Consider the following 21,092-nt stretch of genomic DNA (forward strand, 5'->3'; position numbering starts at 1 on the left):
AGCTAAGTAACCAATCACACCCTGCAACTCCAAGGTGAGCTACTCCGAAGCCAAAGGCGTGTTTGGTTGCCTGTCTCGGATGCCGCGCCACGCCACACATCTCGCGCCGCAGGTGTGGCGGCCGAATCGGCCACCGCACCTTAGACGCGGTGTGGCGCCGTCGGCAGGCAACCAAACAGACCTCAAATCTGCATGCTCCAATACCCATTCTCACCCAAGCCGCTCCACACTAACCCCTCCCTAAACTCTGTCGCCCGTCATCCAGAACTTGCTATCGGCGCACTAGCGGATCCCCTCTAGGCACCGCACTGTAGCCACGCCAAGCCTAGAAAACTCAAGTTGAAGCCCCAAAACTGAATTCCCTGTTTCTAACTTGTTGCCCGCAACTCCGGGCCTCCGGGCACTGCTCACCGCCATCCATGATATATCATGACGTATTCAACAAATTTTTAGTTTCTCAAATATATATCATGATGTATTCTACAAATTTTTATATTTCATAATATTATTAAAGATCTAATCAAAACCTTTATAGCTGATATACAAAAGAAACTTTCAAAACACATGTCCAAAACATTATGCATCTCTAACTTTCAAGTTGCATATCAAAATCTTTGTAACTAGAATTCAAAAACATTAGAATCTATCACATTTTCGAGCCTTTCTATATCTCTTGCTTATTAAGGCACGCATTAAAACCTTTGTGCACCGAGGCACGCATTAAAACCTTTGAGCACCGAATTTAAGACATTTAAACCCTATGTTCAAACTTCCTACAACTTTAGCTTTCAAGCCACATATCAAAATATTTATACAAGGGACTATATATTCAACTTGTGTCCAATATTCACAAACTTTCAAATCCCATATATAGTCAAAACTCCCTACATCTTCATCTTTCAAGTCCCATATTAAAATCTACTTTGTATTATAGATTTTTAAACACTCAAATCACATATTTAAAACTTCATACATCTATAGCTTTCAAGCCCCGCCCATGAATCAAAACCTTTGCACCAGTACTTCAAAACATTCAAATGATATATTTAACACTTGCGATATCTCTAGCTTTCATGTCACGTATCAAAACCTTTGTATCCGGAAGTCAAAAACTTTCAAACAACATTTTCATAACTTACCACATTTCCTACTTTAAAATTACTTATTAAAATCTTTCTACCATCAATATTCAGGAACATTAAAATCATACATTAAAACTTCCTACATCTCCAACCTTGAAGTAACAGATCTAAACTTTTGAACCTGAAATTGAGAAACTTTAAAACCACGTATCGAAAAAATTTCTGCGTGTCTGATATTCAGATGGCATGTCCCAATTTTTTTCCATATTAAGTACGAACAAAGAAAGCTTGTCGTGTTCAAGTTAAAAGAATCCAAAAGTTGAATACAAGAGTACGTTAACAGAAATCCATAGAACATATAAAATTTGTACTCATAGCAGGTCCCATGTCAGTAGAGTCACTGGGCCTACTCTTTGACAGCTCCTCTCATACAAGCACCAGACAGCAAAGCGTGTTAAATTTCCTTCTAAGGAGTTGGAATAATAACTCAATGCCTAACCAAGCACCCACATCTGCATGCTTTAGGTGCTCAATTTTTCATGTTACACACCCCGTTTTCTGTTTAGCACTTGAAGGCAGCACGGGTGCGTAAACAGAAGCTGCCCAGATGACAAAAGCATTTCTTGAACGACGGCTGCCAACACCACCCCCCCCCCCCCCCCGGGCACACACACCAAGGCAGACTGCAAAGAGCAAGCACACATAATCGATAATTTCCCTTTATCCTAGATATTTCCACTTGATGCATATGACCAGTACTCTTTGACGAGCTCGTGGAAGAGGGATCCTTCAGTTTCCATGAGCTTCATAGGTTTGTCATACTCCACCACTTTCCCTGGATATAGGTTGAACTTATAAGTATGGGCGATGGTAATATATCCTGAATATTATGTTAATACAGACCTTTTCATAAGAATATAAACAGTTGAACGGAGAAGGAAAAAAGGTCAGGATAGTTCAATTCTTATTTTCTTAAGTGCGACAGAACTGAACTGCATAGATCAGTAGGAAGGTGGAAAAAGAATCGTTCTCTTGTATCAACAATAAGTTATATAAACCTCATATTTTAGTGTTAGTATCAAAACTCTTACTCTCATCGAGAGATGACACTAGGAGTTGGGGCAATTTTCTGGTTTATTTCTCATACAATGCCATACCAACCTGAGGGGTTGGGGATACATATTTATAACTGACCAAGATAGCCAAGCATACGCCGAGATGCTAGTATAAGATGCTACTCTAAAAGCTAGTGATGCTTAGTCTAAGATGTTATTTTAGATGCTGTCCTAAAAGCTAGTCTAAGATGCTAAATGCTGTCCTGGTAGATGCTGTTCTGGTTGGGGTAGCAAGACCACCATGCCGAGTACCACAAAGACCAACGGTATAAAGACTTATCCCATCATTCTGCCCCTAAGTCTTGTGCGTCGTCTTGTGGGAAAGTTGGACCATCCCGGTCCGGGAACAAAGCTCAAGGAACTTGATCCTCCCAAGGGGCTTGGTGAGCAGGTCCGCAAGCTGGTCCTTGGTGTTGATGTAGCTCGCCTTAATGCTCCCTTCCTCCAAGCAGCCTCGGATGAAGTGGTACGTCACCCGGATGTACTTGCTCCATGGGGTTCTTTGCCAGGGCCAGAGCGGACTTGCTGTCCACCCTGAGCTCCACCGCTCCAGTGTCTCTGCCAAGGAGATCACTAAGCAGTCAAGCCAGAGCACCTGAGTCGAAGCGGTGGAGGCCGCTATGTACTCGGCCTCGTAGCTGGACAGGGCCACCACCTGCTGCTTGACAGACTGCCAGCTAACGAGGCACTTGCAGAGGAAGAAGAGGGTCCCGCTCGTGCTCTTGCTGGTGTCGATGTCGCCGGCGTGGTCGCTGTCGCTGTACCCAATGAAGTGTGCCTCCCCAGGACACCTCGGGTAGTAGAGACCGTGGTCGAGAGTCCCCGCAACGTAGCGGATGATCCACTTCACGGCCTGCTGGTCTCTGCCGTCGGTCAATGCATGAACCAACTAACGTAGCCGATGGAGAATGCCAAGTCCGGCCGTGTGTGGGCGAGGTAGCGAAGGCTCCCCACAAGACGCCGGTACTGCGTAGCGTCCACCTCCTCCGTCGTGCTGTCGCGGCTCAGCTTCAGCCTCTCCTCCATCGGTGTGAGAGCTGGGTTGCAGTCGGTGAGCCCAGCCAGCTCATCGACGTGCTTGGTGTAGGTGGTTTGTCGAAGCGTGATCCCGGAGTCGTCCTGGTGCACCTCAATCCCAAGTAGAAGGAGAGGGGTCCCAGGTCACTCATCTGGAAGGTGGCCTTCATCTCTTCCTTGAACGCCGCCACCTCCGCATCCTTGGTGCCGGTGATCACCAAGTCGTCGACGTAGACACCCACTAGTAAGGTGTTTCCACCATTGCCCCGCCGGTAGATGGCCGCCTCATGTGGGCTTTGCTCGAAGCCCATCACTTTGAGCGTGGAATCCAACTTGGCATTCCACGCCGTCGGTGCCTGCCGCAAGCCATAGAGGGCCTTGCGCAGGCGTAGCACCTTGCCCTCCTTGCTGGGGATCGCAAATCCCGGCAGCCGGTGCACGTAGACCTCCTCCTTCAAGTCGCCGTTAAGAAATGCTGACTTGACGTCCATGTGATGAACTCGCCAGCCTTCCTGGGCAGCCCACGCAAGGAGGAGTCGCACGGACTCCATCCGTGCCACAGGGGCGAAGGCATCGTCAAAGTCGATCCCCTCCCGCTGCACGAAACCGCGTGCCACCAAGCGTGCCTTGTGCTTGACGATGGCACCGGCTTCATCCCTCTTTAGCTTGAACACCCACTTAAGGGTGATCGTGCGGTGACCACGAGGGAAGTCAGCAAGCTGCTAGGTGCGGTTCTTCTCAACCGAGTCCATCTCCGACTGCATCGCGGCAAGCCATGCCGCGTCTCTTGACTTATACGAAAGACCAAGGCTCGCCGTTGTCGCATGCAAGGAGCAACTGCGCCTCCAGATCGTGAGGTACCAGTTCCGGCACCGGCTGGTCACCGATAAGGTCCTCCATCGTACGATACCACCACGACTCGCCATCGTGGTACGCGTCGATGCGCTCCTCGTCATGAGAGAGCGGAGTAGCGAACTCCACCAGGCTATGCTCGACACGAGCTGGCGTTGGAGTAGTCGTGCCCGGAGGGGTGGCTGGTGGTGCTGGAGTGCGTGGGGTCGCCGGTGGTAGTGGTGTCAGCGAAGAGCTAGTCGCAGCCGGAGTCGTGGCTGGAGAGCGTGGCGCTGCCGGAGTAGCGGGCGCCGGGGTCGGTGGAGGCTCAGGGACTAGGGTAGGCACGCTCGGTGAAGAGGAGCTGCCTACTCCCCCAGTTCCCTCGAAGCGGACGTACTTGATAGTGAAGTCATCGTACGTTGGAGTCGAGCCATCTTCCGCCGCCTTGTCCCATACCCATCCTCGCCCTTCGTTGAACACTACGTTGCGCGCCGTGCGCACAAGCTGTGTCTTCGGGTCGAGAATGCGGTAGGTCTTCGAGCCCTCCGCGTAGGCGATGAACACCCCTGGAGTGCTCATGTTGTCGAGCTTGCCGACGTGGCCAAGCTCCATGGCGAACGCGAGGCGGCCGAAGACCCGCAGGTGGGAGACCGCCGGCTTGCGCCCATGCCAAGCCTCATACGGCGTCCTGCCGTTGAGAGCCTTGGAAGGCGAGCAGTTGAGGATATAGACAGCCGTCACCACCGCCTCTCCCCAGAAGACAGCTGGCATCCCCCTCTGCTTGAGGAGGGCTCGAGCCATCCCCACAACCGGTTGCGCCGCTCGACGACGCCGTTCTGCTGCGGGCTGTACAGCGCAGAGTAGTGGCACTGAATGCCCTCATCAGCGCAGTACGACGTGAATTCAGCCGCTGTGAATTCGCCGTCGTTGTCGGTGCGCAACACGCGCAGCTTGCGGCTGCACTCCGCCTCCAGCAACCTGCGCGCGCCTGATGGCGTCCGCAGCCTCTCCCTTGCTGCCGAGGACCATCACCCACATGTAGCGCGAGAGGTCGCCGACGAGCAGCAGGAAGTAACGTCGTCCTCCCGGTGGCCGGTGTCACCGGGCCACATAAGTCCCCGTGCACGAGCTCGAGCTGCTCCTTGGCTCGGAAGCTCGTCTGCTGGGGAAAGGGGAGCCGCCTCTGCTTCATCAACACGCAGACGTCGCAGAACTGCTCCACGTGGTCGAGGCATGGCAGGCCTCGCACCATCTCCTTGGCATTGAGCCGCTTCAGGGCCTCGAAGTGAAGGTGCTCGAAGCGCTCGTGCCACTGCCACGCCTCGTCGTCCCGACGAGCAGCGAGGCAAAGGGGTTGTGCCACCTGCACATTAAGGACGTAGAGTCGATTTGCGCCTCTGGTTACCTTGGCAAGAAGGCGACGATGGCGATCCCAAATCCTCATGACTCCGTCCTTGACCTCCACGCGCGAACCGTTCTCATCCAGCTGTCCCAAGCTGATGAGAGTTCCTCAACGAGGGGATGTAGTAGACTCCGGTGAGCAGCCTGTGCTCACCAGACTCGGTGGTGAGGATGATGGAGCCAACGCCCTTGATCTCCACGCCGGAGGCGTCCCCAAACTTGACGGAGCCTCGGACGCTGGAGTCAAGCTTGGTGAAGAACTCCCGCCGACCGGTCATATGATGGGTGGCGCCGGTGTTGAGGCACCACCCGTCAGTCTTGTCGTTGTTGGAGGCGTCGTCGAGAAAGGCGTGTGCCCTCGGCTCGTAAGGGTGGAGGAGAGCCGCTGCGGCCGGTGCCGCTAGAGGTAGCTCGATGCTTGCATGGGCCAGGAGAAGAGCCGGCTCCTCCTCCTCCACCTGTGCGATGTGGGCCTGGCCGCGTCGTGGCTGTCGACAATCCTTGGCCCAATGGCCAATCTTGCTGCAGTTGTGAAAGGCGTCGTCTCGTGTCAGCTTGTGCGTGCCAGCGGCGCCGTCCTAGGCGCCACCCTCGGCACGTCCTCGCACCCGACCTAGGCGCCTCCGCGCGCCTTGCGCGGCTTGCCACGCTTGCGGCCGCCTGTCGAGGAGGAGGGCTCCCTCTTCTTCCCGTCACCCTGGCAGGCCTCCCACTGTTCCCGAGTGAGATAGAGCTTCCCGCCAATGGTGATAGGCCCCGAGAGATGCTGTGGCTCATCGTTGTCGACAAGCTTGAGGCGACTTATCGCCTATTCGATCGACATCGTGGAGAGGTCTAGCAGAGACTCGATCGAGCGAGCGATCTGCTTGTACTTCTCGGGGACGTAGCGGAAGAGCTTCTCAATAGCTCTCTCCTCATCGTAGGTGTCGTCGCCGTACTGCACCATCTTTTGTAGCAGAGTGTTGAGACAGAAAGCAAAGTCATCAACATCCTCACCTGGCTTGAAGGCCAGATTCTCCCACTCCTTGCGAAGTTCCTGCAGTGTGGACTTGCGGGCGCGGTCGCTGCCGATGTGTGCCGCAGCAATGGCGTCCCAGGCCTCCTTGTCAGTCCGCTTCTTGGAAAGCGAGAACTGCATCTTGGGCGGGACTGCAGCAATGAGAGCATCCAGCGCCCGTCAATCCTCGTCGTAGTCGACGTAGCTGTACCGAACTGCTTCCCACATGTGCCGCACCTGGAGCCTTACCCTCATTACCGCGGCCCACTCGACATAGTTGGTCTTGGTGAGGGTAGGCCACCCACCGCCGGGGCCAACGTCCCTGACAACAGCCTGAATCCCGTGGTGACCATGGCACCGGTCCGGGGAGGGAGAGCCGCGCCGCCTGTAAAGGCCGCGATCTACGTCGACCCGGCCGCCGCCGCCAGGAGCGCGGCCGCCGCCGCCAGGAGTGCCGCCTGCGCGTCCATGCCAGTCTGGGTTGCCACCACCGGGAGCGCGGTCGCTGCGCACGCCCTTGCCAGGAGCGCGGTCGCTGCGCACGCCCTTGCCAGGAGCGCCGCCGGCTCATCCACGCCCGTCTGGACTGCCGCCACCGCGCCCGAGGGGGTGCGCGGCTGCCCACTGCGCCGTCCGCTGCTTCCCTCGCCAGCTTGAGTTCCACATCGGTGCTGCCGTCAATAGAGGCAGAGCTGCTGATGCTACTGCCGCGTAGAGCCTTGAGCTTCACTGCCTCCGCACGAGCTGCATCCGCCGCCAGCCTTGACGCCCTCGCCGTCGTCGCAACGGTCTCTGCCGCCGCTCGCTCGCGTTCCTCTGCCGCGGCGAGCTCGGCCTCCTGCCTGTGCCGCACGCTCGAGGCGACCGAGCGCTGAGACTGTCCTTCGGACATGGCGCGCTAGTGGGGGGCTGCGTGGGGAAGAGGCTGCCTCAAACGAGCTGCTGGCGCAGGGGAAGAGGGATGAGCAAGGGCAGCCGGTGTTCCTGCTGTCGGCTGAGGACAAAGGGAGGCGTGGTAAGGAGATGAGCGGGAGATGTTTAAGCTACAGGATAGAACGGCTCTGATACCACTTGTTAGTATCAAAACTCTTACTCTCATCGAGAGGATGACACTACGAGTTGGGGCAATTTTCTGGTTTATTTCTCACACAATGCCATACCAACCTGAGGGGTTGGGAATACATATTTATAACTGGCCAAGACAGCGAAGCATATGCCGAGATACTAGTCTAAAAGTTAGTGATGCTTAGTCTAAGATGCTGTCCAACATGCTGTCTAAAAACTAGTCTAAGATGCTAAATGCTGTCCTGGTTGGGGCAGCAAGACCACCATGCCGAGGACCACAAAGACCTGTAAAGACTTATCCCATCAATTTTAGATCTAAATATGCTGATTCATGAGAGTAACTATACAAGAGGATTGCAGTATTTCTAGCAAGTTAAATGAGAGGAAACATACCATCACTCATTGCGAGTACCATAGTGCAGTCCATAACTGTTGGTATACGGTGTGCGACAGTAATAACAGTGGAATCTTTGAATTCTGTTCTGATCGTTTTTTGAAGGATAGCATCAGTTGTGTTGTCTATAGATGCCGTGGCCTCATCGAGAACTAAGATACGACATCTTCTCAAAAGTGCACGTCCCAAACAGAAGAGCTGCCGTTGGCCCATGCTCCAGTTGGAACCGTCTTCCACAACTACACAAAAAGATATCAGTCAGTACAGCAAATATGACAATTCCAGATATCATTCTAAATAAAAAGTATCATTCTAAATAAACAGTATTACTCATGATGTGTTTTTCAAATGGAAAACCTGGAGTTCATCGCAAAAATTTCTTTATGCTACTCAGACCTCATCGACATGGGAATTTACCTATGAATAAACAGTATCATTCTAAATAAACAGTATCATTCTAAATAAACAGTATTACTCATGATGTGTTTTTCAAATGGAAAACCTGGAGTTCATCGCAAAAAGTTCTTTATGCTACTCAGACCTCATCGACATGGGAATTTACCTATGAAGAGTTTTTTCGAAAAAGAAATGGCAGGAGCTCCGGCCATGCATTTCAAAGCAAGATTGTGCAAAGCAGGTTGTCATAGTATCACATGTGCAATCATTCCTAGTCTGAATTCTGTACAGTTTGAAAACCTTTAGTGTGGGGACATGTTAAGGGTTGAAATTTGTACAAGGATTCCAGAATTCGAAGTATAGATGCAGCAAAGTGACCTACCCAGTGAATCCAATCCATGTTCCTTCTCCTGCATGGCTTCAAGCAGCTGACATTTGTCAAGAACCTACATCAGAGTAGAAACATGATTCCTTTGAAGTTCTAACATTTACATATGTCAAAAAAATAGAGACAACTTTGTTGAATTTGAGTGCCCCTGAAACAATTTATTTGTGCGATCATCATGTATCAGAAATGCTGAATTTTTTTGGGCATTATACCACAGTGGCTGAGCTGAATTTTTCATTGTTGTCAAAAGAGGAAAGGGCATCATTATTTCAACATTACATCAGGTTCTTTCAGAATAACCTTTACATGGTAAACTAATCTGCTCTGAGACTAATCAGCTCTCCTGCCTATTCATTTCCATATATTTATATAAAAACTGAATACAGTGAGAAAGAAAAACATGAATAACTTTGCATACTATAAAACTTCTTTACCTCCCATATTTGTTGATCTGAGAATTGCCCAAGAGGGTCTAAATTATATCTTACAGTACCCTGAAAGAGTGTCGGATCTTGTGGAATGATACCCAAACATGAACGCAGGTCATGTAAGCCTATTGTGGTGACATCTATAGAGTCTATAATAATTGTCCCTCCAGCTGGCTCCACAAGACGAAACAATGCACCAATTAAAGTCGTCTTTCCACTTCCTGTCCGGCCAACTATACCAATCTTATGACCACCTTCAAAGGTACAAGAGATTCCATGTAGTACAAGGGGAGAATCTTGCCTATACCTAATCTGTTGAATGAAAATGAACCAAAAAAATGTTATAAAAATAAAGGGTTCGGCCATGCATGGAATACATGTAATATTTGTCTTGGATTACTTTTAAATCTTTAAGCTCCACCCTGCCAATTTGGGGCCAGTATGGAGCTGGCCGGTTTTCTTCAATAACTTCTGCTGCTTCACTTTGTATGTCCATGTACTGATTCACCCTTTCCACAGAGATAATTTGATTTGCCAGGCTGCATTGTCTTTGAATGGAGTTAACAAATGACACATTTAGGGATAGACCATAGGACAATGCCATTCCTGCAAAACCTGTTAGAGAATGAACAAAAGTATTTAGTGTTTCAGATGGGAGTATTCACTCTTCATAACATGAATATATCAAATGCACAAGTTGTGTATGTCACTAAGACAAGGTGACACAGAAAAGAACAATAGCCAAAATCATATTTCACCAGGTTTAGTAGCCAGAAAATTCCCTACACTAAAAACTATCACTAAATCTGCGTATAGACATGAAAGGCACCAAATATTATATAAAATCATCAGAAATGGTAGCTTGAAAACTGTATTCATCTTCGCAAGATACCTAGCCCAGCTTGGGGAGTAACCAATTTACTTTTGCCTTAACTTTTCATGGCTCCAATAGGAGGCCATGAAGGGAAAAGCAAAATTTCATTGGCATTGCATTTAACAATTCATTGAAAATCAGACTCAATAACTAAAGTTTATGGAGTTTGCAAGCTGTTTTTCTTTCTTTTAACATTTACCAATACCTGAGACAATTTAGGTGAAATTTGCAACTACTATTACTCACCAGGGCTGAAAGTTCCTGTAGGAAGAAGAGCCATGACAAAGGCAGAAAATGAAAGGACCACAGCACTCATTGTCTCCAAGCGTTGAATCAGCCATTCAGTTGCTGCAAAATTATAAAAGAAGGGACAGGCATTCTTGTCAACAAGCTCCAAATTTTTAGCAAAGAAACGATCTTCTTCTTCAAAGGCCCTTATAGTCACTGCCCCCAAAATTGATTCACCTATGTGATTAGCCAGAGCAGATTTTGAAGTGCCATTTATCCGCATCAATTCCTTAGCTGAGGCTAAATAGTACCTCTGCACAATCAAATAAAGCATATTTCATTCAAGAGGGAACTGTGGATTTGATTGGTAACTAAGATAACCCACAAAATATGATCTAACCAACAAAACCTATCTAAATTACCTGCAATGTGATTGCTAAAACTATCATTGGTACTGAAACAAACAGAACTTGCCATGTAACAACAGCTAATACCCCTAGATTACTATATGCATTTAAGCTGGCACTACTGGTAAACATGAAGACCATTGGAACATCAAGGTCAATAATACTCAGATCTAAAGAAACCTGCATGAAAAAAAAGATAAGTTAATCCATCAATAGAAAATCTCCAGATTAGATGGAATTTTGGTTTCCAATTTGGTAAGAATTCTTACCCGGCTAAGCACCCTTCCAAGAGGAGTAGAATCAAAAAATGACATTGGTGCACGGAATAATGAGTTTAGTAACTGGGAAAATAGGGATCTTGATGTCTGGAGCCCAAGAACAATGGCTGATAAAGTTCTAGAAAGTATGAATAACACTGAGCAAACTCCGATAAATATGTACACAGAAATCAACTTCAATGTGCTAACACTAGGATTTTGGACATTAGCGGCCATCCATGAATTCTGCGATATTTGTGCAGCTAAGAAAATCATATGGGAAGTAACACAAAGAAAGGCATATAAGAAGCCTTTTTTCTGGGACAGGTAGATCATATAAGGTTTCAGACCTGTATCCCCCATTTCTCTTTCCTCTCGTTTGATCAATTGATCTGCTGGTGATGACTTCACAGGTTTTCTATATCTGCTTCCATGAATGTCATTTATCTCCTTGGTTGATATTTCCTTTGCTCTTTGGGGCAGCACATTCTTGTGATCAGAAATACCAATAGTATCTTTATGGGCATTTACAAGGCCCTGAAATTCTTGGCAATGTGCCAATAGCTCTTGATAAGGTGCAGATCGAATAATCTCCCCATCTGACATTAACTGCACAAAACGAACCAGTATCATTGCATATCAATTTTGTCCTAAGTGGCAGCTCGAGAGATAACTATATCTAAGCAGAATATCGTTCATGCATCTTTCAGAGAAAAAAAAATCATCCAATTATCTGCTAGAAGGATGAACTATTAAAAGCTAGTTTCAGTATGAAAAACCGGCTGCGTAATAGGGGCTAAAAAGACCTAGAAGAGATAGCGTTTACTGAGGAGCTATATAACATAGCTACTAAAAGTTTATTAGGAACATGAGGGGGGCCAGTCCCAGCCTTCCCTCCCTCCTGAGGTGTAAAAACTAACCAGGATGCAATCAAATACAGGAAGGAAATCCACTTGGTGGGTCACCAGAAGAACAGTCTTGTCTGATAGAGCTCCCATAACATATTCCTGTTAGACAAAAAAAAGGTTTCTAAAACTGTTTATAATCAAATATGTTGCAGTTGAGTGCTGTTGTGTGTTCCTTACATTAAAGAGACTTGTTGCTGTGTGGGCATCGACAGCACTGAAAGGATCATCAAGGAGATAGATGTCAGCATTTTGGTATAGTGCACGAGCAAGCTGAACACGCTGCTTCTGACCACCACTAAGATTTACTCCTCTCTCCCCAATTTGAGTATGGTCTCCATATGGCAACAGTTCAAGGTCCTTAACCAAAGAGCACTTCAGCAGTGTTTCTTGGTATCTTTGCTTGTCCATTGAAGATCCAAAGAGAATATTATCTTGGACAGTTCCTGTTTGGATCCATGCATTCTGAGAAACATATGCAATTTTGCCACAAACTTGGATCTGGAGATTTAAGGAAGAATCAATTGATATTAAGTTCTAATAAGGATCTAACATCATTCATGTTGGCGACTGATACCTACCAAAAATATTGTATCATCATAATCCAAACTTTCATACAATCTACTTGATTCTACCAACTCCAGTAACTACTATGAATAGTCACTTGTGTATAATTCTAATGTTAGTTTTTTCATTTTCAGCACATTTTTATACGAGTCCTAGAGTAATTTGAAAATTATACTAATGTTAAAAATGCATGGAGATTTAAGGAATATTTACTATGTAGAATAAAAAGAATCTTAGATATTATATCGATCCTATGATCTCCATTGATATCGAAGATTCTCTGATCTATTCAAGATTGGGATTATGAAAATTTGATTACCAAGTAAATTAAACATAACTTCGTAGAACATAACACGATGCAGTTGTCTGCAGACTGTATTTTGAGAAAACGATTAGCAACGAGGCTTCCCAACTGCACAAAGTAATATTGTATTGCCTAACTATTAGGCAACAAACTTTGAATATGACCCATCTTGTAGTTACAACCGAGAGGTATATTTTTAAAAATTTGCTATCGAGCACAAAACAAACTCAATCAATGTGCCATTTTTTAGATGTGTGTATCATAACCCAACAAGTAGAGAGCCCTATGATTTTTTGTTTCATAAATTGTAAGGTAACATAAAAGGCATACCTTGCCTTCAGTTTTTGGAACCTCTCCAAGTACTGCAGCCAAAAGTGTTGACTTTCCTGACCCTACCTCGCCACATATTGCAACCTTCTTTCCAGTTCTGACAACGAAATTTATATTCTTTAGAGTTGGTTTTGATGGGCTCTCATTCCATGAGAAACTGCAGGAGTTTATCTCTATTGGATGCTCAGACCCAACATGGTATTTGTTCCTCACTTGTTCATCCAGCTCAGGTGCATCAAGAAACTTTGCTATCCTAGTGAAAGCAACTTTAGCTTGTATCACAATTCCAATTACCTCTGGTATCTGCCGAATCGGGTTTTGAACAAGGCGCAGAGTTGCAACAAAGGTGAAGACGTTGCTAGCATCAAGAGGAATTTTTAAAAGATAGCATGCAAGGAAGGTCGCGGCTGAAACCAAAACAGGTGATGACCAGAAGAGGAGACTGTTGTATCCTCTCCTAAGCTGGAATGCTGATAACCACTTGTATTCAACCTCCCTTAACCCCTCAATGACTTTCTTGAAATGAGTTTCCCATGCATATAGTTTTAAGATCTTCATATGAATTAAGGACTCTGACATGGCCTTCAGTCTCACATCTTGCGCTTCCATAAGTTTACTCTGAAATTTGTGTTGCAGTTTGGCTAGTGGAGCATTGCAAAGTACAGTGATAATGATGACAAGCAGTGATGCAATCATAGCAAGACCAACTGCATTAAATAGAATTGCCAAAGCAATGCAAAGTTGGACACTTGTTGTCCATGATTGATGGAACCAGTATGGAAATTCCCCAATCCGATAGGCATCAACAGTGACATAGTTCATGATCTCTCCAGAAGAATGCTTCATTTTTGCTGAGTTTGATAGCCTCTGTTGTTTCTTATAGATAGCAGCTGATAGGAATGTCCTCACTTGAAGTCCTAACCTCCGAGCGCGGAAAAACCACTGCCTCTCTGACAAAGATTCACAACATTTGCAAAAAAACAATGCTGCAGCCAGCACATAGCCTTCATATTTAAAGGTCCCTTTCCCAAGCAAAACGTTAATGAACGCTTTCAAAAGCACCGGACCTGAAGACAGCGTGAGCACCTTGAGCAATGCGAAGAAACCTGAGACGATTATCCCGCTTTTGTGACAAGAAATGATAGTCCAAAAGACTGAAGGAGTCCCATGTGGATGCAACCGTTTCTTGCTATTCAGCTTCTCCAAGAATATCAAGTACTGGTTATATGCTTGATCTGTGGTGCCTAAAAGTGGTAGGTCTTTCTCCTCAAGGGGCTTCTCATAACCCATCTTCATCAGTGGATTCAACCACCAAAATGAAATCGTACTGAAAAACCCAGCATTAGCAAAAGGGGTCACATGACCCTCAAAATCAGTTGCCTCCGCAACAGTCTCGGTGTTCAGGGCCTTGCATAAAGCATTTTCAATTCCTTCATAACCATCATCCTTAACGTGCCAAATTCCATAGACAAGTAGTAGTGCGGCTGGTAGGAACAGAACATCCAAACAAGCCTTCATGGTGACCGCCTTATCCACGAGCATGTAAACAACTGAGGAGCAACAAATGTATGCAGCATAAATGGTGAGAAAAACCGACCAAAACCGGACAAATGCCGCTCCGAGAATCCGTCCTCTGATGCTGAAAGCAAAACTGACAAGGATCAAACTGAATCCTTGAGCCAAGTTTACCAGCCACCAGTGCGGCAGGTAAACAGAAGCACCTTGATTGAAGCTACTACTCCACAGCATCCACAGTCCTAGGCAAAGATAAACCAGCCCCAGGCATCCATCGAACACCACAGCTGCCAAATGCAGCGGTGAACCGCGCACGATGAGCTGCACCGTGGATGCTCTGCTCTTAGGAATTCTGACGAGCAGCTGGAGTGCAAGGATGATGACGATCAGCGTGGCGATACCAGACACCAGCAGATGGTTCAAGCAAGTGGAGGAGTCGAAAACTTCCTTCCATGCGCACGAGACTGCAGCTTGCCTGGAGCAAATTGGGCACCCGCACAAGTTCATCATCCAAGAACCTGAAACATCGTTACAGAGAATCGGTAAGAAATATCCCAGGTTGGGAGTCCTTACAGCTACGAAATTCACTGTCGAAATGCACCATGCACGATGAGAAATGTGAGAGGAGTACTGACTTGTGAGGGAACCCATGAGTCCCATCCAATCTTTATGGCACCGTGGCGTGGGTCAGGTCTGCACAATCTTTGGTGCCACCAAGGCACCAAGCACGAACAGGAATAGGAAGATCTCAGATTCATGAAAAGATTCAGGTAATGGAATGAAGAGGCCTCAGCGTACTTACTCTCGTGCACTACTGCACTGAAGAGATGAAAAGAGTTGTCAGAGGCGCCGGGCTGCTTTATACTCCAGCGGGAAGTGGAGGCGGAAGGAGGGGACCGGGCCGGTTCTTGAGCGCACGGGGTGCTTCGGTCACTGCTGGCGTCGTCGCGCCCGGCGCGATGCGGACGCCGACGTGCCGTGCCCCGGCTGGCCGCATCGCTGCTGCTCCTCTCACCGCTCCTCGTCCTACCCCCGGGCCCCGTCCACGCCGCGCCGCCCGTCCCCAAATCCGCGACGGGTCACGACGCTACTCTCCAAAACGGGCAGTTGACGCGCGCGCTTGGAGCATGCGTGTGGCTGGCCTGCGGCCGGAGAGATGCGGTTCCCGCAGAGCGACGAGGGCAAACTTGTCCGTGGAAACAAATGGCGTGGTCACTCTGCTCGCTGCTTCGCTTTGCCATCAGAGCCAACGGCACAGAAGGTTACACACAAAGTTTAGTCAAGCCATGGGTCTGGATGATTGGATCTCAGGCGCCAGTAAATCTACTCTGAAATTATGTGGTGTGTGACTGTGTGGAGGCAAAAAGCATCACGGGTCCTGGTAGATATAAAATGGATGGACATACGAGAGTAGCGCCAGATGAAATTTTATTATAGCGTGATTAGGTCCGGACGCAGGACTCCTGCTACGATTTAGCAACCACAGATCTTGTCCTTTCCGAGTGACGTGTGATCCAGAGGTCCTAGAGCACACATCACGCCGTGCCATTTTTTCACCTTTGTGGCAAGACTTTTACCGTAAGTAGACCATTAATTGATCGGTAATGCTGGGCCTCAGTCGTTCGTTCGGACGCTCGGATCTTCCACCGGCCCACTCCTCCGATCGTATTTCGCTCCCACCGATGTTACATGGTTACCGTGTACTTCCCGCACTCGTTCCATCCACATCTTTCTCTCCGCTAAAGAAAAAAATTACGAATCTCTATTTGTTACAATCGGAGTTTATTTTTTTTACGATCTCTTGCGATCCAATATTAATGAGCTGTTATTTTTATCTTGTTTTGGATGTTGTAAAGAACACGGGTAGATGAATTAACGAAGAGAGGGAAGAAAATTTGGAGAAACCGTTTCTCATGCAGGAAACGGTGTTGACACGGGAACCAAGCAGCGAGGAAACCGGCCGACCCGCGTTGGAGGCGAGGGGGCGTTTCTTCCCCGCAAGTTTGCGGGGCCCAGCGCTCTCCAAGCCGGAGAGCTAGGCTCTGCCGTGCCGGCCGCCGCTTGCGTCGCGCACCGCTTGCTCGCGCTGATGTCGTGCGCCGGCCAACAGCGGCTCGCGGTGGCCGGGGTGGAGCTCAACGTCGCTGCACACGGTCGCTCGTGCCGGCCACCGGACCTCGTTGCCGTCTTTCGCGAGTGCGCTCGCGGTCCCGCCGTCATCGGGCATGCATGCTCGCGTGCACTCGCGGCCCCGTCGCCGTTGAGAGTGTGCGCAGCTCGCCGCCTGCCACCGCGGTCTTGCAGGAATCGATGCTCATCCATGAAAAATCAACATGGTGGCCGAAATCAATTGCCTAGTAGATGCTCTCCGCGGTCGACCTGACCCGGATGTCAGCAGACCGGCGCAGGCAAGCTCGAAGGAGAAAGGCGTTCGTGGGCCTGGAAGGAGGAGTGCGCGCGCCATCAAGCCCAGTCCACGTTATATTGGCGGACAATGGGTTGACATCCGAGGCCCAGCTACTTGCTGGCGTGTGCGTGTAGCTTTCTCTTTTATCTGGAGCTGTTCTGTTGTAACGATCCATCGTGTGGTTGTATAACCTGTTATGCGTCGTCCGGTGCTCCGGCGGCGAGTGGCGGCGGCTGCGGCCGAGAAACTTGTAATTCGACCGAATTATCTCGAACTATATACACTACTCGCACCATATCTGGCCACGTGCTCACATCTGGTAATCAGAGCCTTCCGTATTCAGCCTGGATCTAGTTCACGAGCATCGAACTTGGTTCCATGTGAAGATTGGTGCGATGTCGCCGCCACGGATTGAAGACCCGATGGCTTCGATTCTCGCGAAGCTGGAGGAGAACGTGAAGAAGGACGAGGAGTCTAGGTGCTAACTCCAGTGCTTCGATTCGATTGGTGCGACTCCAGTGCCACCTCCGGTCACAGGTAACCACACTTGTCCTTCCTCGCGAGTCCTGGAGTCGGGTGCCAGCTTGGCTTCCTTGTCGCAGAGTCTAGGTGCTAACTTGCCTAAAGTCAGTTTTCCCACTTTTGATGGTTCGAATCCAAAAATGTGGAAGAAACGCTGTGAGACATTCTTAGTTTCTATGCAGTTCCTTGTGATATGTGGGTAAAATTGGCTACAATGCACTTTGATGGTCCTACAGTTTTCTGGCTGCAATCCATGGAACAAGGTCATGTATATGAATTGGGAAGAATTGGATCTTGCTTTGGCTAATAGGTTTGGTAGAGACCAGTACAGTACCTTGATTCGGCAATTCTTTCATATTTTCCAGTCAGGTGATGTATGGGATTACATTGAGCGGTTTGATGCCCTTGTGCATCAGCTGCTAGCTTATGATGACACCATGAGTGCTGAATTTCTCACTGCTCGTTTTATTGATGGTTTAAAAGAAGAGATTAGAGTTGTAGTTGTCATTCAAAGACCAAAAGACTTGGACACTGCTTGTTCTCTCACCATTTTGCAGGAGGAGGTCCTGGCCCATGCTCCCAAGAGGGATGGCCGTCGAAATGAAGGCAATTCTTATGTGAAGCCTTTCGTCAGAGCTTCACCCATGCCTCTACCACCACCACCTCCGAGAGTTTCTCTGACCCCAGCTACTGAAGATAGAAAACCAGTGGTCAGTCCTTCTGCTCCCAATTCCAGAGGCCGTTCTCAAGATGATGATAGAATGGCTGTCCTGATGGCCTATAGAAAAGCTAAAGGCTTATGTTACAAGTGTGGGGAGAGGTGGCATTCATCCCATAAGTGTGCAACAGTTGTTCCTCTACACTTGGTGGAAGAAATGTGGACACTTGTGAAAGAAGGTGAGGTACTGGATGAGCAGTCTGTTTCCTCTGACGCAGGAGAAAATTTGATGGCTATATTAAAAAATGCTTAGGATGGCTCTGAAGGCAGCAAGACCATTAGGTTGAAGGGGTCCATTCATTGTCAGGAGTTCCTTATGCTTGTAGATTCTGGCAGCTCTTCGAGTTATGTTGGCAGCCATCTTATGCCTCTGTTTCCTCAATTGGAGAAGTTGTCCCAGCCTGTGAAAGTGCAAGTGGCTTATGGGGGAGTGTTGAGCTGTCAGTATCAAATTTCTAAGTGCTCTTGGTGGTGTCAGGGGCACACATTTGTGTCTGATCTCAAGGTGCTACCCTTAGGCTGTTATGACCTTATTCTAGGAATGGACTGGTTGGAGCAGTTTAATCCTATGGAAATTCATTGGGCAGACAAATGGCTTTCTTTTGAGTACAAGGGCAGCCAACTGAAATTGCAAGGGGTCAAACCCAAACAGTCTCAATGCAATTTGATAAGTAAAGAGCAGTTTGAGGGGCTGATAAGGAGGGAAGCTGTGGAACAAATATTGGAACTGTCCATGTTATCCAGCTGTGCTGAACCTAGTTCTGTTCCTGCTGAAGTTGAGCATCTTCTTGAAGAATTTGCTTGTTTGTTTTCAGAGCCCAAGGGTTTGCCACCCAAGAGAATTTTTTATCATGCCATTCCTTTATTACCTGGAGCTCAACCTTTTAGGCTGAGACCCACAGATACACTCCAAAGCAAAAAAATAAAATTGAGCAGCAGATACGAGAAATGTTGCAAAATGGTATTATACAGCATAGTTCTAGCCCTTTTGCTTCCCCAGTTCTGTTGGTAAATAAGAAGGATGGGGAATGACGTCTTTGTGTGGACTATAAAAAGTTGATGCCTATACACTAAAAAACAAGTACCCTATGCCTATTATTGATGAGTTGCTTGATGAACTATTTGGAGCATCTGTGTTTTATATATTGGATCATAGATCAGTTTACCACCAAGTACGCATAAAGGAAGGAGATGAATATAAAACAGCTTTCCAGACTCACAATGGCCACTTTGAGTACAAGGTCATGTCCTTTGGTCTGATTGGGCCCCTGCTACATTTCAAGAATTCATGAACATTGTGTTAGCTCCTTTACTGAGGAAGTGTGTGGTAGTTTTTCTGGATGATGTGTTGATTTATAGCAGAAACATGGAGGAACACAAGGACCATCTTAAGCAAGTGTTTCAATTGTTGAAATCTCACAATCTACATCTCAAGCTGTCCAAGTGTTCTTTTGCCAGGGATAAACTGGAATTTTTGGGTCATGTGATTAGTAAGGAAGGAGTAGCTACTGATCCTACCAAGGTCTCCATTGTGCAGAATTGGCCCATACCAGAATGTGTCAAAGATGTGAGAAGGTTCCTAGGTATGGCTGGATACTATAGGAAATTTGTTAGAGGGTTTGGTATTATCAGTAAACCTCTAACAAATTTGTTAAAGAAAGGGCAGCAATTTGTGCGGACAGCTGAAACTCAGGACTCATTTTTGGCTCTCAAGCAAGCTTTAACTTCTGCTCCTGTGTTAGCTTTGCCAAATTTTGATCAGCCCTTTGTAATTGAGATGGATGCTAGTGACAGAGGTATTGGGGCTATGCTGCATCAAAGGGGGACATCCGGACATCCAATTGCAGCATCAAGGGTTATCAGCCTAATGAAAAAGAATGTTTGGCCATACTGTTTGCAGTGGATCAGTGGAGATCATACATACAACATGCTGAATTTCAGATCAGGACTGACCATAAAAGCCTTATCCATTTGGATGATCAATGGTTTAACTACTCCTTGGCAACATAAGGCACTCACCAAGTTGATGGGATTACAATTTCAGATTGTGTGTACAACAAAGGGTTGGATAACAAAGCTGCTGATGCATTGTCTAGAAGGCCTAACTTTCAGTCAGATTCTCATCCCTTGGAAATATTTGCTGTTTCTCAAGCAACACCTGTGTGGCTGGAACAAGTGGTGTTGGGCTATGGAAAAGATGATCAAACCAAGAAGCTGTTAACAGAGCTATCTGTGGGGATAAAACTGAAGGATTTTTCTCTCACTAATGGAGTAATCAGATTCAAAGGCAAGATATGGATTGGTCATAATCAGGAGCTGCAGACTCAAATACTCTCTAGTTTGCATAGTAGTGCTCTAAGGGGTCACTCAGGCTTCCCTATTACCTATAAACGCATCAAGCAGTTATTACATGGCCCAAACTGAAGAGGTCAGTCAAAGAATTTGTAGCCTAGTGTATCATTGTTGACGGTCCTTAAATACCAAATCCGACCGTCAACCTTAATCATAAATAAAGAAAAACTATGCACTTTACTCACATATCTGTATCACTAACCTAGTTCCACAGTTGTTTCAGACAATAAGCCATTTCAGGGATGCAAGTTCGGAATAAGAAGTAAACATTTAGAAGACGCGACAGAAAAGCACAGAAGATCATATCCTGTGTCGCACTTACAAGGAGGGCTCACTTGGTAGGGTGTTGGCGTTTGTTAGCGTCATCACTAGGATCGTTAATCCCTAGCAATGGTTCCTGAAACGCCATGTGTTATTTTTTACATCATAGATAAATCCGCAAGCGCACAGAATATCGTTGTAGCATTTTACGTGTAAGTAATCTCTGGTGTCGTATTTATATTTCTGCAGGAATACGGCGGTCATAGAATAAGTAAGTTCATGATCAAATCTTGGTTGAGTATTCGATTGTATAAACAGGGGTAAGATA

The 21,092-nt window shown here is 47.3% G+C and overlaps 3 protein-coding genes across 6 annotated transcripts in view; 1 reads left to right on the forward strand and 2 right to left on the reverse strand.

The window, feature by feature from the left end:
• Positions 1–1,378: 1,378 nt before the first annotated feature.
• Positions 1,379–15,579, reverse strand: LOC112884880 (ABC transporter C family member 10-like). 3 transcript variants are annotated; one of them, XM_025950502.1, is made up of 14 exons: positions 15,307–15,579; positions 15,140–15,206; positions 12,990–15,022; positions 11,969–12,289; positions 11,804–11,890; positions 10,896–11,492; positions 10,642–10,806; positions 10,457–10,532; positions 10,238–10,339; positions 9,518–9,732; positions 9,124–9,429; positions 8,684–8,747; positions 7,905–8,144; positions 1,379–1,917 (listed from the first exon to the last, which is right to left on the reverse strand). In XM_025950502.1, the coding sequence occupies exons 2-14, from the start codon at positions 15,162–15,164 to the stop codon at positions 1,808–1,810; spliced, it is 4,341 nt and encodes a 1,446-aa protein (XP_025806287.1). In that variant the 5' UTR covers positions 15,165–15,206; positions 15,307–15,579; the 3' UTR covers positions 1,379–1,807. The 3 variants fall into 3 exon arrangements, with proteins under 3 accessions (XP_025806287.1, XP_025806285.1, XP_025806286.1); XM_025950500.1 differs by having other exon boundaries at positions 10,238–10,532; XM_025950501.1 differs by having other exon boundaries at positions 10,238–10,532; positions 15,140–15,319.
• Positions 6,224–7,377, reverse strand: LOC112884881. Of its 2 annotated transcripts, none has more exons than XM_025950505.1 (2): positions 6,696–7,377; positions 6,224–6,598 (listed from the first exon to the last, which is right to left on the reverse strand). In XM_025950505.1, the coding sequence occupies exons 1-2, from the start codon at positions 7,336–7,338 to the stop codon at positions 6,258–6,260; spliced, it is 984 nt and encodes a 327-aa protein (XP_025806290.1). In that variant the 5' UTR covers positions 7,339–7,377; the 3' UTR covers positions 6,224–6,257. The 2 variants fall into 2 exon arrangements, with proteins under 2 accessions (XP_025806290.1, XP_025806288.1); XM_025950503.1 differs by having other exon boundaries at positions 6,684–7,377.
• An 860-nt stretch (positions 15,580–16,439) lies between the features above and the next one.
• LOC112884001 (DNA mismatch repair protein MSH2) overlaps positions 16,440–21,092 on the forward strand; it is a 42,615-nt gene continuing 37,962 nt past the window's right edge. Inside the window, exons 1-2 of the mRNA XM_025949283.1 lie at positions 16,440–17,161; positions 17,239–17,448. The gene's annotated coding sequence lies outside the window, so the exon portion shown is untranslated. The remainder of the gene's footprint in view (positions 17,162–17,238; positions 17,449–21,092) is intronic.

The sequence above is a fragment of the Panicum hallii genome, chromosome 3, assembly GCF_002211085.1.
Source record: "Panicum hallii strain FIL2 chromosome 3, PHallii_v3.1, whole genome shotgun sequence".
Classification (NCBI taxonomy): domain Eukaryota; kingdom Viridiplantae; phylum Streptophyta; class Magnoliopsida; order Poales; family Poaceae; genus Panicum; species Panicum hallii.